Source organism: Durio zibethinus, chromosome 1, assembly GCF_047325235.1.
Source record: "Durio zibethinus cultivar Kanyao isolate XHJ-2024 chromosome 1, ASM4732523v1, whole genome shotgun sequence".
Classification (NCBI taxonomy): Eukaryota; Viridiplantae; Streptophyta; class Magnoliopsida; order Malvales; family Malvaceae; genus Durio; species Durio zibethinus.
The window spans coordinates 4,128,375-4,144,626 of record NC_143162.1 but is presented as its reverse complement, the minus strand read 5'-3'; the positions used below and the strand labels follow the sequence as shown (position 1 = coordinate 4,144,626).

At 34.0% G+C, this 16,252-nt stretch overlaps 2 protein-coding genes across 2 annotated transcripts; one reads left to right on the top strand and one right to left on the bottom strand.

The window, feature by feature from the left end:
• Nucleotides 1-2,306: 2,306 nt before the first annotated feature.
• Nucleotides 2,307-4,346, top strand: LOC111311753 (fructose-bisphosphate aldolase 6, cytosolic-like). Its single transcript, XM_022911424.2, has 3 exons — nucleotides 2,307-2,451; nucleotides 2,967-3,194; nucleotides 3,283-4,346. Exons 1-3 carry the CDS (start codon nucleotides 2,424-2,426, stop codon nucleotides 4,101-4,103), a joined length of 1,077 nt encoding a protein of 358 aa, XP_022767159.2. The 5' UTR covers nucleotides 2,307-2,423; the 3' UTR covers nucleotides 4,104-4,346.
• Nucleotides 4,347-8,244: 3,898 nt separating this feature from the next.
• On the bottom strand, nucleotides 8,245-12,310 carry LOC111310990 (trihelix transcription factor PTL-like). Its single transcript, XM_089758360.1, has 2 exons — nucleotides 10,926-12,310; nucleotides 8,245-9,858 (listed from the first exon to the last, which is right to left on the bottom strand). The coding sequence occupies exons 1-2, from the start codon at nucleotides 11,408-11,410 to the stop codon at nucleotides 8,616-8,618; spliced, it is 1,728 nt and encodes a 575-aa protein (XP_089614486.1). The 5' UTR covers nucleotides 11,411-12,310; the 3' UTR covers nucleotides 8,245-8,615.
• Nucleotides 12,311-16,252: the final 3,942 nt, after the last annotated feature.

The following is a 16,252-nucleotide window of genomic DNA, read 5'->3' as shown; positions in this document are numbered from 1 at the left end:
TTTTAAAGTTCTGATGCTTTGGCAAAGTGCATGCAAATTACCTCTAGAATCTTTTAATAGGAATTTACTTAATTGGATAACTTTTAAGAGTGCCCTTGAGCCATTTTTTATTAACACTTTTATAAAATATATATAATTCGCATTTGAGATGAGAATAATTAATTTTTGGTTTTAGGGCGTGATCAGTGACGTTCTCAGTTGTCAACTTGCACATTAGACATTACTGATAGGTTTTTTTTTAATTAATTTATTATTATTATTATTATTAGCAGTTTTTTTTATTAAAAATAAAACTTCAAATCCAATTTTTGAAGTTGAAAAAATTACATTTAACTATGAATTAAATGCTTGGATCAATATTTTTTATAAAAAATTTATAATTTAAACATAAAAAATAATTGTAACTAATTAAATTTAAGTTTTAAATTTATTAAATTTTAATTTTTAAAAATAATTATATAAATCAATTAAATTAAATTAAATTTTAACTTCCACCAGCGAGATTATTTAAAGCAAATTTTGAGCAAATTTAAGTAGGATCATTTCGTTGACTTCTAAATAATGCGATTGGGCGTTGGCACTTGATTCTTGGCAGGTGACAAGCGGCTTTAGGTATTTGAGTAAAAAGGCGTACCAACCTGCTTCAAGCACAATTATCTCATTTAACTTATATGTTTTTTTTATGGGATTAATTGTTATTAACATTACTTTTTTGTTTTATGTCAAACATATAATTATATAATTATCCCATGTACATCAAATAATTAAGACACATTCAGGTGGCTTCCTGTTCTATAATGTTTTTGGGTAATTGTTTTGTTTAATAGCACTTCCAAAATGATTCATGCAGCGGTTTTTAGTAAAAGTGATATTGGTTTGAATTAAAATATATTTAATTTAATTTTTTTAAAGTAAAATAAAATATTATAAGATTTTGAAATTCGATTTGAATTTAAATTGATTTTTAATACATTCAATTCAGATCAAATTTTATAATTTTAATTTATTAAATTTTAAATTTTATTTTTTAATTTATATATTATTTTAATATAAAATTTTAATATATTTAAATAATTTTACATATAAAATAAAAACAGATATTAAATATTATAATTTTAAATCGATTTTTAAATTTTTATTTTTTACTCCTAATTTATTTGTCAGATGTGAGCGTGGCAGGTGACACAAAAAGGCACACCTGAACCGGAAGTGAGCGAGAAACACTGCCAAGCCAAACCTAATAGTCTTTGTTTGCTGAAAAAGGAACCTGAACCTAATCCGCGGGGTTTGGTACGTCGCTCTCCGTTTTGGTTTGTTTTAGTATCGTCCAATTTTCATGTTCAAACCAAACACTTCCCCTAAAAGCCTCTGTCCCACATGATTTCCGATGGTTGGTTTTGACCCTTCACAATTTCCCCTTCCTACCCACCTCTTTCACCGCACTTTTTGAGAAACCTTTTGAAACGCCTTTTTCAGTGTTTATTTCCAATTCTGACCTTCGGTTAATATCCATGCGACAAGCCCAAGAAAAGTGGAAATAAAAATTCTTACATTTTATTTCCTTGAATTTAATGATGACTTAATAATCCAATCATAAATTCATTTTTCGTAGATGTTACAAATTCTTTTACGTAGATGACTTAATCATAATTATCAAGCAGATGTTTAATATTAAAATGAAATCTAAAATTTTCATTGAAAAAGTTTTAAAAAATTTGAATCTAACTTTTGAATTAAATATACAAATATTTTCATTCTCTTTTATAATAGCTAATAATTCATCATAGAATATAGTTGTTTTGAATTTAATTATATCTTATAAAAATATCATTATAGATTAAAAAGTTGTGAAAATTAAAAATTAAAAATTTGATGTGTTAATATTATTTTTAAAAATAATTATATAAATTAACGAATTAAATTTTAAATTCAATATTAAATTTAATGTAACATAGACTAAACTTCACCTTTATTCATATTGCTACAAATTAGAAATACAAACACATATTAATAATCAAATTTAAGAAAAAGAAAAAGGCAAGGGAAGGCCAAGGTGAAATGTGGTTTTTTTTTTTTTTGGTTGGCCAAGGCAAGGATGAAATACAGAGAGGTAAATGCAAAATTCGGTGGGGGTAAAAGAGTAAAAGAAAGAAGCAAAAAAAAAAAACTGTGGCCACGAGGAAAGATTCAACGGCCGTACACCGTTACTAATTTACTTTGGAAACGGGAGAACAGAAATAGCGACAATCTCGAAACTAACCCCCACACCTACCCACTCACTTGACTTTCTTTCATTCATTGCCCATTTTACCCTCCTACTTTCCCTTTTAAAAACCCTAAACCCTCCACATTTCGCTCTGTTCCTTCTCTCTCTTTTTTAACCAAACAAAGTCTCTTACCTTTCTCTCGTTTACCTTTCAATCATGTCTTGCTTCATTAGCAAATATGCCGGTAATCTCTCTTCTCTTTCTCATTCGATTTGTTTTTCTTTTTTGCATTCTTGGTGTTAATTTTATGTTTATAATAATCTTAACAATCTCTTTGATCGATCTTAGTTTCTTCTTTAGTTTCTTGGTCTAATCTGTCTGATGTTTGATAATTTGACGAGAAAGCTTCGTTAGTTGACTAATAGATCAGGTTGGGCTTTCTTGCGATCGGATATTGAGTTGGCATTAACTAAATCTATTTTTCCGTTCTCTTTAATAGAAAGAAACATAATAAATCTTTAATAGAAAGAAACATAATACATTTTTCCTAATTATTAATTAAAATCCAATCAACTTGCTTTTTTGGTTAATTTTTATGGTATCTAAAAAAGCTAGATCTGTTTGCATGTAGATCTGAGATTACTGAACGTTATACATTCACGCTTAGGTTACTTTAGTTTCTCCATTTTTGGATATCTGTTTCTTAACCCTTTAATGGTGAATTGATGGCTTGAATTTTTTTCATAAACAATCTTGCAGATGAGCTAGCTAAAAACGCTGCCTACATTGGCACCCCTGGAAAGGGTATCCTTGCTGCCGATGAATCCACTGGCACAATCGGCAAGCGTCTTTCCAGCGTTAATGTAGAGAATGTTGAAGAAAACAGGCGTGCTCTCCGTGAGCTTCTCTTCACTACTCCCGGAGCTCTCCAGTACCTCAGTGGTGTTATTCTCTTTGAGGAAACCCTCTATCAAAAAACCGCTTCTGGTATAATTACTAAACATGCTCGTTATGCATTTTTTTTAAAGAATGTATGGTTTGTTGTTGGTTTCTGATAATTGGCTTTTGATTGCAGGGAAGCCCTTCGTTGATCTTTTGAAGGAAGGTGGTGTACTCCCCGGCATTAAAGTCGACAAGGGTACCGTTGAGCTTAATGGAACCAATGGTGAAACTTTTACCCAGGGTCTTGATGGCCTCGCCCAGCGATGCCAGAAGTACTACGAAGCTGGTGCTCGCTTTGCCAAATGGCGTGCTGTTCTTAAGATTGGCCCTAATGAGCCAACTGAACTTGGAATCCAAGAAAATGCCAATGGGCTAGCCATGTATGCTGCCATCTGCCAGCAGTGTGGCCTTGTCCCCATTGTCGAACCTGAAATCCTTGTTGATGGACCACATGACATTAAAAAATGTGCTGAGGTGACAGAGCGTGTCCTTGCTGCTTGTTATAAGGCTCTAAATGACCACCATGTCATGCTTGAGGGTACACTTTTGAAGCCTAACATGGTGACCCCTGGTTCTGATTCCCCGAAGGTTGCACCAGAGGTTATTGCCGAGTACACTGTCCGTGCCTTGCAGCGAACTGTCCCTCCTGCCGTCCCTGCTATTGTATTCTTGTCTGGTGGACAAAGTGAGGAGGAGGCTACCATTAACCTTAATGCCATGAACAAGCTCCAGACCAAGAAGCCATGGTCGCTTTCATTCTCATTTGGACGTGCCCTTCAGCAGAGCACTCTCAAGGCCTGGGCTGGGAAGGAGGAGAATCTGAAGAAGGCCCAAGATGCTTTTCTCATTAGGTGCAAGGCTAACTCCGAGGCTACTCTTGGTAGCTACAAGGGTGATGCAAGGCTTGGTGAGGGGGCTGCAGAGAGCCTCCATGTCAAAGACTACAAATACTAAGAATTTAGGCTTGTGGTCTAATGTGTCATAATTTGCAGAGTAAATTGCCTTATGGATATTAGGCTTTTAGGGGTTTTTTGGAGGTTTCTTTGATTTCTCATTGAATTTACCGGGTAAAATGAGACAAATAAGCTTGGGGAGCCTTTGTGCTTGTTGAGTGTGGATGAGTTTTGTTTATTTCAGTTAAAAACAATATTCTCTGCTTATTATATAAATGAGTTTAAGACCGCATTTTAGCACAAACATGATTTGGTTCTATTCTTTTATTTTTGATTGGTATGGAATTGTTGCTTTTCTTGATTCGTTTAATCATAATCCTATTTACTACATAAGACCCTCGAGAGCAATCTTGAAATGGCCGTTGCGGTATTAGGTTGTGAACCAGTAACCGGGTTCTTTTTTTTGACATGGTAAGTGATGGAGAAGCTTTTCATTCTGATTATTTCTTGGCAAAACCTTTGATCAGAGATAGGTGTTGCAATGATGTTCGGCCTGCTCTAAGCAAATTTTTCTTCCCTCTGTATGAAGTATATATAGCTTAGGTTGGCACAAAAGTGCGGATCATGTAGTCGTGGTCGTTGATAAACTTCTGAAACGAACCTAGAAAAAAAAAAAAAAGTCAAAGAGAGAGAACTAGAAGCAAAAGAAAACCCTAAAGGCGGTAAGTGAAGTACTGCATTATGGGCTGGGTTCAATATTTTATTAATATTATCATAGTATGCCCAGGCCCTTTTAGCAAGATATAATGCCTCAGAGAATTTTGCTCGCCAAAGCCCAGCTCCTGATTGGTCCAGAAACCAAGCTAGTAAATCACTTAAGGCGCTCATTGGATTGGATTCCTGGCTGGCCTGATCATCTGTACCTAATTTGGAAACAAAATTTGTCTGCACAGTAAGATCCAGAGATGATTTATAAAGTAATATTTTCTTTTATTGCATTGGTAATTAACATATTAATTGTCAATTACCACATTTCATGAAAGGATATTACTATAAATAGAATGTTAACTAATCATTAGCAAATTCCTTTATTTAATTCATGGTGTGGCTTATATTCACTCTTCACTCTTTCACTGATTAATTATTTTCTATCAAAATTCTACGCTGTCCATTACCAGTATATAAATTCTGCATCAGGATTGCCTTTTTTTCCCCTTCACTTCACATTGGCAAATCACTCGCTTCATTTATGTGACAAGTTAATGTTCTTATATTCCATAGGCCAAGTTCATGAACGATAGAGTTTGTTTTGTTTACAATATTATCATGAGAATATATTACATAAAATAACCATTTTCCAACTTCCCTTGGAACCAAACCAAAGTAAAACTGCAGCTTTTATCATTCCATGGCAAAGGGGTACCGAGAACTCACTGGGAAGCCATTCGAGTGTCGACCTGTTATCATCCAGTTGCAATATAAAGGTTCTTATCAGGGTTTACATCAATGATAACCTATACATTCTTCTTTCAAATTTTTATATACTAAAAGGTAAAACATAGATATTGAGAGAGAGGTCAAGAATGGTTAATTGGCACGTCAAACTGATATGCCCTAGAAGGGGCTTTTAGTAGGTGCTGCTTATTATATGGAAGGTGATACTATATTTTAGAAGAACTCGAATAAATTCGATCACGTAAATTATCGGTAGTGTCAGTGTTTCAGATTTCTATAGTGGTGGGTTTGCTATTTCTGGCCAAAGATACAGAAAACTGGATGAAAAGGTAGGCTTCCCAATATGGGGTAAAGTGTTTTTGAGATGGCAGAAATTTTCGGTTAATTTCCAGTAACCAGTCACATCAAATGGCATCACCAAAAGGGATGGTATTGCTTAGTAATGTATAATATCGTTTCCTATGACTGCTAGTGCACTGGAACTGTCTCTACGCCTTGGAACAACCAAGCTTGGTTTAGGATTCAGGAAAGAGGCAAACACACGCACACAAAAAGAAGAAAAAAGCTGATAAAAGAAGGGTTGCTGTGATAATGACTGCTACGTCTCTCCTTTCTTTGGTCCCTTCTAGTGTGCGAAGCTTCTTTACTCTTTCCTATGTACGGCCAGTGCCTGTCTGGAAAGAAAAGAAACACTACTCGACGCAAGTGTTGGAGATCATAATGGAGTATATGTACATGAAATATTTAATTCCTACAAAAGTGAAAGCTTTCATTGAAGGCACGAGCAATATCATCTCTTTCTCTTCATAATTTGGTATCCATCCATTTATACATACAAAGTATTTTTTCCAACACTCAAACATGTTTACATTTCAAATAAAGCTTCTTATATATATATATTCAATGCTAGCTATTTACCTGTGCTGATATTGTGGTTTTCCCTTTTATGCATTCATGGAGTTGATGGAGAAATATCATTATTGTAAGGAAATTTAATGGTCATGAGGAGACCACCAAAAAGTTCAAATGTCGCTTTTATACTTTAATTTAAGTATTCATTTTGGGGCTTCATTTAAGCAAAGTTTCTACTCTTCTAGAATGCCTTTCATTTTCAAATTTCAAGTGAAAAAGTGATGCTTTTTTTGAAAATGATCAAAGGATCCTGATTAGTAAACACCCTGATTCCAATATTTCATTAATTATATAACATTTTTTTTTATCATCATCAACATTTTCTTTTCCACCATTTTGCAGCATTGCCAACCTCATATAAGCTTATATTAGAATAATTCATTGGAATTTGCCGCTTTATAAAAGCCAGCATTTGTCTAACAAAGAATCTTTTGTGCTTCACCATATCTAGCTTGTACTTTATTCCTAATTAGTATTAGTCAACAAATGGGAAACTCAGCTGGGATTTGTTAATAATCTCAAACTATATTCGGCACGGACCTTAAACACGTCATCCACAAGCAAAGTTAAGCATTTTATCTTCTCATTCTTCATAAAAACTTAAGGATGGGAAAGGACATAAAAAATATATTTTTTTCTTGTTATATTTGAGACTAGCAAAATCTGAACTTTGGTTACTAAAATTAAGAATCTAACATTCTACCAAATTAAATAGAGACAGTGGCGATTAAAATTTTCATCCCTTTCATTTTCCATTCTCTCTATTGTAAAGCCTTAAACATGAGATATATCAAATTAAATCAAAAGTTAACTGCTGAACATAAATACATACGTCGCTTTCAAAACAAGTTTCTTTTCATTTGAGTACATTGTTGTTTTTTGTTAATTTGATTATTTGCTTCTTACTGATCTTTTGATGTTAACAGCCAAAAAGTTTCATACAGACAAAAAAGGGAAAGCTGCTATATTATTTATTTTTACTTATTATTATCTACCCACCGACTATATAATTTCCAATCAAGGTACTTTGAAAGATAAACATTTCTTGTTGGATTGAATGTAAAAGCTTTTTTTTTTGTTGTTGAATAAGTTATCAGCCGACATTGTTGTGAAGGGCAACTGGCCGTGTATCAAGGGAGCATAGTTTTATGAACTTTTATCTGCAATCCTCTTCCTATGAATTTCGAGTTCACTACACAAACTTGCCTTCTAACATTTACTCGTAATGCCAAACTCTTTGTACACCTAACAATATCTTGGTGGAAAATAATGGAAAACTTCATTCATGACTATCGGTTAATTACTATGGTTAAAAGTGTTTTTGTCGTGATTCTAATGATCAAAACTATAAATATGTGCTGACAGAGATATGATACGATGATAAAATATTAAATTTTTAATTTTAAAGTTTAGAATTCAAATCTTCATAACTTCGAATAAAAAAATAGGAATATGATGTCATTTAATCGACAAGTCTTCAGAGATTTAGTACTAAAAAAGCTGAGCAGCATTGGAGCAACCCCCTTAAAAACCACATGCAGTCATCAACCTACTTCTTTGGTACAAAAATTTGACTTAAGGCACTGCAAAAAGACCATCTGAAAGATTTATTTCTGGTTTATAATCTGATCTAAGTCACTGTTTCCTTAGCCTATGCACCGTACTGCAGAGAAACTTGTACATAAACTTTCGCACACGTGGGGGCAAATGCTCTCATGCACATGTTGCATATAAAGACAGAAAATTTTCAACTACCCAACAAATGATCAGTAAATATGAAAGAAAGAAAGAAACTGATGAAGAACTAACATATATAATCATATTTCCATGCATAGCGCGAAAGCTTTTCAGAAATGTTAAGATGAAGAAATCAGTGTTTTAGAGCATTATTTAAGGCTTTTTTTTTTTGGCTCTATCGCCAGCCAGATATTAAACTCATTAATCCAATATTAGTATTACTTAATCTTAAATGTGCACTTTCTAAGATCCAAATAAAACACAAATTGCTATACATAAAATTCTCATCAGTCAGCTCAACCTTACTTATACATTGTAAATCCCCTCTTAAAAGAGAGTGTACAGTTGTCAAACATTCTCTTACCTCTTAACGAGTCAGCAATTCCCTCATTCGCCAGTACCCATTGCATATATCTCATGTAGGATTAGAATAATTGTGAAATCTGTCATTTTTTTTTTTGTTTTCAACTTACTGGTTTTCTCCTCTGCTGAGCTTCAAACCATAGTTCTCCCACAAATTCTCTCCATCAGCAATCAGGAAGGGAAAGCAGCTATCATTTACAGCATTGCCAACGTTAGAGTTAGAAGGGGAAGAGCCATCATTTGCTTGGAGTCTCACTGTCTCAGGTCCTTGCTTATTAATTTCGCAGTATGCTCTTCTTTCCCTGTAGAGGGACTGTTCATTGTTCTGATGATAACCACAGCCTCTTGAGTTCTCCTTGCGTTTTTTGTTACTCTCCTTGGTTTTCATTAGGTAAGCACCAATGCTATCCCATTTGTCTTTGCACATTAAAGCACTCCTGTAAAAGCCTAAACAAGCCATCTTAGCAGCTATTTCCTCCCAAATAATCTCTTCTGAACACCCTACTTGTTCAAACCTCGATTCCATGATGGTTCTAAGCTGTATTAGCCTAGAAGTCTCAGATTCTTGCCAACCATCTGCCTTAACGGTGTTGTTTATTGTTTCACTTCCATTCTCATTCTGGTTTTCACTGTGGTTTAGAATTTCAGTTGCCATTAGCTCCTCAGATGATGCAGCCTTCAATTGTTTTCCTGTCAGGTTTTGCAAGGCCTCCATTAAAGCAGCATCACGAGCTTCAATCCAGGCTCTCTCTTTAGCCCAGAACTCGTTCTCTCTATCTATCCTGGCTGCTTCTTCTTTCCTCCATTCTTCCTCCCTTAAAACCCTCTCTTGCTCTCTTTGCTCAAGAATCTTTGTCAATTTCTCTAGCCATGCCTCTTGCCTCTCCATTAACTTCCTTACTTGTGAGTCAATAAACTCTTTTATCTTTGCTTTCCAGTTCCTACTACCTCTTTTCTTTTTCCGCTTCTCTGATGAATCATTCTCCATTGCCGCTGCAGTGCTTAAATCATTGTCATCTGAGGACGAAGTGTCAAATTCTGAGGAATTAGATAGGCTAAGATTATCACAGAGCTTTTGAGAGTGATACAGCTCTTGATTTGCTTGAGTATTGCTGTTGGGAGTACCATGAAACCGACAATTGTTCCCAACTAGGTGAGTTTCTGGGACTGAAACTGAATTGCTGTTCTCTCCATATAGAGCTTCAAGTTGGCGAAAGAATCTATAGTGCTTACCATCTTGTCTTCCAGCTTTCCCTTCCTTTGTCTTTTTATAATACTTATACAAGTTTTCAAATTTCTCTCTGCATTTTTTCCCACTCCTTTGGTACCCATGTTCCTCAGACATAATCCTACAGCAACAAGCCCAAAAAAAAAAAAAAAAAGAAATGGCAATTTAATAAATTAAAATTTTAAATCTAAAAATAATTATGAATGGAGAGGAACCCTAATTCAAATTTGTTAAATGAAAAAAAAAGAAAAAAAAGAGATTACCATTAAAAGATTATGTGATTTTTTTGCCAATGTTACGAAAAAACTGTATTTTCCCTTGCTGAGCATTTTGCAGTTAACTCAACGAAGAATATAATTGACCATTCAAAATTGCAAACAAAGATGGGTTTTTAATAGAGACTAATAAAACGTCTTTTCACAGATAAAACTAGTAGATTTGTACTTAAACATTCAAAAGGTTAGTCATATTTATAGCAAAAAAACCAGTAAAAACTTGCACAAAAATGAAGACAGCACATTTTCAAAGGAAAAACAAGTAAGTTGAAGATTGAAATGATAAGACATTCTTTTTTTTAAATAAAATAAAGTAGAAACCCCAGAAAAACGGTTGCAAAGAAGACTAGCAGAGTTAACACTATGCCTGGTTCTGAACTGAACTTGTTCACAGTGTAGTCCTTTTCCTAAAACCATGAATTTGTTTCAAAAGTTTTCTCTAATAATAACAGCAAGAAACACAATGGGAAGTCATTTTTTTTTAACATAAATTAAGCCACATGTTTTTATGTTGAAAATCATATAACGGCGACAGCTAAGCCCACTCGATCCTACCATGAAATTGAATAGTACAAATTTAAAGAAAGAAAGAAAGAAAGAAAGCTGTGCAATCATGATAAAGTAAAGAAATGCATTTTTTTTTTAGTGTAATAGTAAGAATGAAAATGTGTTCTTCAAAAAAAAAAAAAAAGAGAAAGAAAATGAGCAAACTAGGGCCTTATTATTTTTGTTGCTTAAACCTTGTAAGAAGAAAAAAAAAAACCATTTCATATCACTAGAGCTAGTAACAATGAAAGAAAAGGAACCCATTATAATAATTAAAACATATAAACCCTTTGCCAATGAAAGAGGGAAAGAAGACGAAAAAAAAAAGAGAGAGAGAATTAGGGTATGTTAGTATATTAGTGCATACCTGGAAACTTCATCCCACAAAGGAGCCTTTTGATTAGCTTCTTTGAACTTGGGATCAAGACGAGATCTGATCTCAAGAAGTGTTAAAGTCTCTTGTCTAGGCCATCTTACAGTTCCTCCCTCACCACCAAAAGCAGTAGCTTCACCATCAAACCCACAACTGGCACTAGGAGTTGAAGCAATAGTGACAGCAACAGCAGCCATGGGAGTAGCATTATTAGCAGTAGCTTCAGAAGGGAACTCGTGATGAAGCCCACGAGGGATCAACTCATGACCAACTTGTCGACCCAACATTTGCATCATATCAAAGTGGGGGTGGTGGTGTTGATGGTGGGGTTGCTGCGGTGGCGGCAGATTCAGATTGCCGGATGAGAATAACTCGGGACCCCGTGGAATTGCTTGGAAATGGGTTGGTCTTCTGTTGAGTAGTTGCCTAAGATCAGGCATCCCATATTGATGATGATGATGATGATCCTCCATTTCCATGTCGATTTTTTAAAAAATACAATAGCAAAAAAAAGGAAAGAGTAGAAAAGAGAAGCTAAAAAAGAGAGACTGAAAAAGTTTTAAAGAAAAAGAGAGAGAGAGAGAGAAGAGAGCGGCAGACTCGGATCGTGTCGTCCACGAAAAACTCGAATTTAAGCACAGGAAAATGGTCCCATCTATGTTGCGAGTGGTGTATAAATATACGTATTCTATTACATTAACCTTTCTTTTCCTTATTTTTCTCTTTAACTTCTCTAAATTGCTAAAGTTAGTCTAAGCTAGGCTAGAGAATTTGTTTCCTCCGTTTTGAGTTTTCGGGAGTGAAACTGTGGAGTTTGCGTGAGAGAGAGAAAGAGAGAGGGGAAGTCGTCTCGTTTCACTGGTTCGGACAAAATAGTGGGAAGCCACACGTATGGTAAGAGAATTCTAGCAGCAGAGAAGAGAGAGAGAAGAAGAGTAATGAATGAGGGACACGTGGTTAAAGGCAAGACGACGAAAAATGCTGGAGAGAGGGGGACGTAAGTGGCTGACTCGTGTACAGTGCATCGCATCCTACCTTTTTGACCGCCTATCCCACTTTCTCGCTGTGTCCCTCTGCTCAGCTCAGCTGAGTGCTGCTGACACTCACTTTGGCTCCTTCGTGGGTACCAATGGATCTCAATTCCGACCCCGTTTGGCTAGGACTAGCGACCACCAAGCCCTCTGGGTCTTGGATCTTTGGCCTAAACGATTGTTCGTTTTGATACATTCTTAAACTGAGTGGTCATTCGTTGCTGCACCTAACTCAACTGCTATACCCGCATTGCTGTTGGTGATTTGCAAAGTTTTTCAACGGTTGTTTTATCGCCTAATCTGCACAATAAGAACTTGATGAGAAGATTTATGTAAGACAAAAACAAAAGACGGCGGATACATACATATGTGCCGGTTCCGATGGTCAAGTAATTACTAAGAACACCAAAGTAGTAATGAATCTAAAAGAGGAGCTAGTGAAGTCTTTTACCTAAGAGTTGAAAGTCTTGTTGCTTTTTGTAGTGAACAAGATTGACCTGGCTAGTGTATGGTCATAAGCGTGTCTCTAATTAATACTCATGACTCTTGGGAATCAATTAAGGTAAGGGTGAATACTTTTTAGTGACGAATATTGATAATTATATAGACAAAATGTTAAGACTCGTCACTCTTTCTGTGTCTGGAGATGACTTTTCTAGAAATGAAAATGAGTGTAATTGCTAAAACCTGAGCTGTTGAAGTAGTGGTGATTGTATTGAAGAGCAAACTGAATCACTCAATCTCCCTGGAAAAAAATGTCAAGTACTGGGAAAGAGGCCATCAAGCTCCCTGGAAAGGTTCAGCTGGGGATGCAGACAATTCCCTACATGTTCATCAACAGGACTGATCAGTTATCGCAAATTAAATTATGTTGAAAATTTAATGTTCGTATATTTGTCTGATAGCTATTTATACACACTATCTACCCTGGTTATAGTGTCGGTCCTATGTATCAAGTACTAGTGACTATTAGCTCGATATGAAACTTCCGACATATAATTGTTCATACTTTTATCTGCAAAGTAAACTGAAGATCTACAATAATGATAACCTTTAAATTTGCTACATACCTAGTCCAAGGCTTGCTTGGCTATAGTAAGAAATTCAACTCTGGACTGCCCCTAACTATGCCCATTATATGTTATGATCAAACTCATGATTGTCAACACTCAACAGTATTTCAAATTATCAAAGTGTATATATATACATACATATATATATATATATAGAGAGAGAGAGAGAGAGGGAAATTAACCTACCTATTCCTTTGCAATGTATAATAGCTCATACTTGAAAATCTCAAATAACCGTATGACTTCAAGAAACTGACAAACTATGAAGTACATCTGCATATAGTGTGAGAGTCTGATGTCAATATTGAAATTCCATGTATAAAATAATTCTAATTAGTATATCATATAATTGTTGTTTTTTTTTTTTAATAAAATGATTGATATAAGAAATCTGATACAACCACGAAATATTATTAGCTGTTAGGGATCTCACAGTTTATTGATTTATTAACAAAAACATTTTACTATTAATTAAACTAAGAACACAATTTTACAAAAAAAAGAAATTAAGAGTTTTTAAAATCAATAATTGCCAACAAAAGTTGGCTCAAGTGAAAAGAATGGAGCGTCTTTTAACATTTTTTTTATTAAAAATAAATTTATAAGTTCTAAAAAAAATTTAAAAGAATTTAGATTTAATTTTCTCTGTTAACAAATTTTCATTTATAATCAGTTTATGAGTTCTCAAAAAAAAAAAAAAAAGATTTAGCTTCAATTTTCTCTGTTAACGATCTTTATTGATAATCAATTTATAAGTTTTCAAAAGAGATTTATGATATATTATGATCATGAAATGAGATAGATAACTCCCGTTATCCCTAAGTTTTTAAATAAAAAATCAATAATTGAAGCTTACTATCTGATAGGTGGACCCCTCTCGATCCACGTCCATATGTCAGGATTTCAACGTAAATCTGCAGGTAGGCCGTGTGATTACAAAGAATAGATGGTGATATATGTGAAGTCGTACCACAAAGAGCAATGGTCATTTTGTACTACATCCTTTCCTTCCCCTTCCATTTAATGCTGCTGCAGTGCCCTCCGCGTCCCCTCCCGTTCTTCGCTACTACAAATATCTTCGCGTGACTCAGATTTTTGGCCAAGAGAATTGCGAAAACTCCTGTTACTCTTCTTTTCTTTTTGCCTTAACTCTACTTACAAATCACTATAATCTGGCCAAAATCTCATATATATATATATATATATATTCTTTATTCAGATCTCGGACTCCTTTCAACGAGTATGCTTTAGAATTTGAGTCCCAAATCAAATTATACATTCATTATTGATTCATGTATATATCTCCACTGCATATTACAGGTTTCTTTAGTTAACTACTAACATTAATAATTAGTTTCAGAATTTAACAGATGCATCAAATTTGTTGCCACAGCGGACAGCAAGTTGTTAAATCAATTTAGTCTTTTCATCTTACCTAATCAACATCTCATTCAATGCATGCAACGCTGAGCCAGGGTATTCTTAAAAAGTAGGTGAAAAGCCCCCAATGGCCCCTATACTACAAACATTTTAGTAGTAATTTGTGGTGACTGGTTTCAGGTTCAGGGGAAAGATTGATCGAAGTGCAATTTTATTGAAATTTAACTCTTTAAAATGTGGGTGAATCGTACTCATTTTTCTGTCTATTCAAGTTAAGAAGTATATATATACACTTGACCTTGAATGTTGACTCGATTGATCATGTTTTGCCTTTAAGATCGGATGTTACAAGTCTGGATTCAAACTCTAGGTTATGGTTTTTTTCTTTTTTTTTTCTTTTTAAATATATAAATATTTTTAGGTGAAAATGCACCTAAATGACGGTCTAGCTGAGTTCTTACGCAAGCCTAGCTAGTGTTTTCTTTTCCATGGATAAAGCAACCCATTCCTGAGCCTTACCTGTAAAGTGCTAAGCTAAAATGGACGTTGGCTCCAAATGTGTAACTGAAATGCTTTGAGTAGGAAATGATAGATTGTTTTGCCCAAATATAGAAAAATTCCAAATTAAGGAAAGTACCGAGCCAGGTAAGGATTTTTATAAACCTTGATAAATTTACAATATTTCAACAAGTTTCTTGATGGAGTAGTTCTGTTCCGAAAATGCCAGTCGATATTAGAGATTTACATTTTGTTATATTTGAAAATTAGATTTGATTATATCCTTATGCAACTATTGGAGAGTCCAGCTTGATAGAAATTCCACATAAATTAAAATATTTGAATTCTTCTTCAAACAATTAAATAATTTCCAATCTCTGCAATTGGATAAGTTCCTTCTTCTCAAAGAATATATCATGGACATGCCGCAAGTATAGTAGTTATAGCATTACATATATTTATTTTAATAAGATAATAAAAGTACATTAATGCTGGATTTTTTTTTCTGTAATAAGATACAATATGTATGCAATAATATATGATTAATGAAAAATTAGGAAAAATCCGAAGACCTGAATATATGAAACTAAACTTGGTTCGAATGATTTTAAAAACGCATTTTTTAACATGTTTAAGATTTTACTTCTAGAATACTTCTCACAAGAGGATCCAGATTGACAAATAAAATGAGCTCCTTCCATGCTAACTGAAATTAACCCTTTGTGTGTAAATCTTGATATGCTTCGGTGTTGTCGAATTTATCATTCTGTTCATTGTTCCTGAAATAAATTTGTTACAATATACATAGTATGATGAATATTATTGGAGCACCTTCTCTCCTCTTCTCCAGAGGGTTTAGAAACAAACAAAATCGATGGAAGTTTGTGCATGGTAGAGAAATTGACTCAGAACAAGTTGCAAAACAGCTTTTGGGATGGGCTGTTTGCCACAAATCCAAAAGAAGATAACTTTTACAAAGGTAATTTCCAACGGTCATTGTAATTTTTTTTAGTTCTGACGAAGTAATAGATCTATCATGTATTGTTACGATTCTCTTTCGGTCTTACAGATATTTATATTGTTTTAATACTAGTAGTATCCTTTCCAAGGTCAACATTTACTGCGTTTTTTTTAATGGATTAAATATAAAAATAGTTTTTTACTATATATATTTTTTTAACTTGATATCTAAAAAAGTTAAATTGTCAATTTAGTACTCAATTTTTATTTTTATATTTATTTCAGTACTATGAATTCACTTTATTAGTTAATTTGATGACATTTTATGATTATTTAATAAAATGTTGATATATATTAAAAAATTTATGTGACGTCTCAA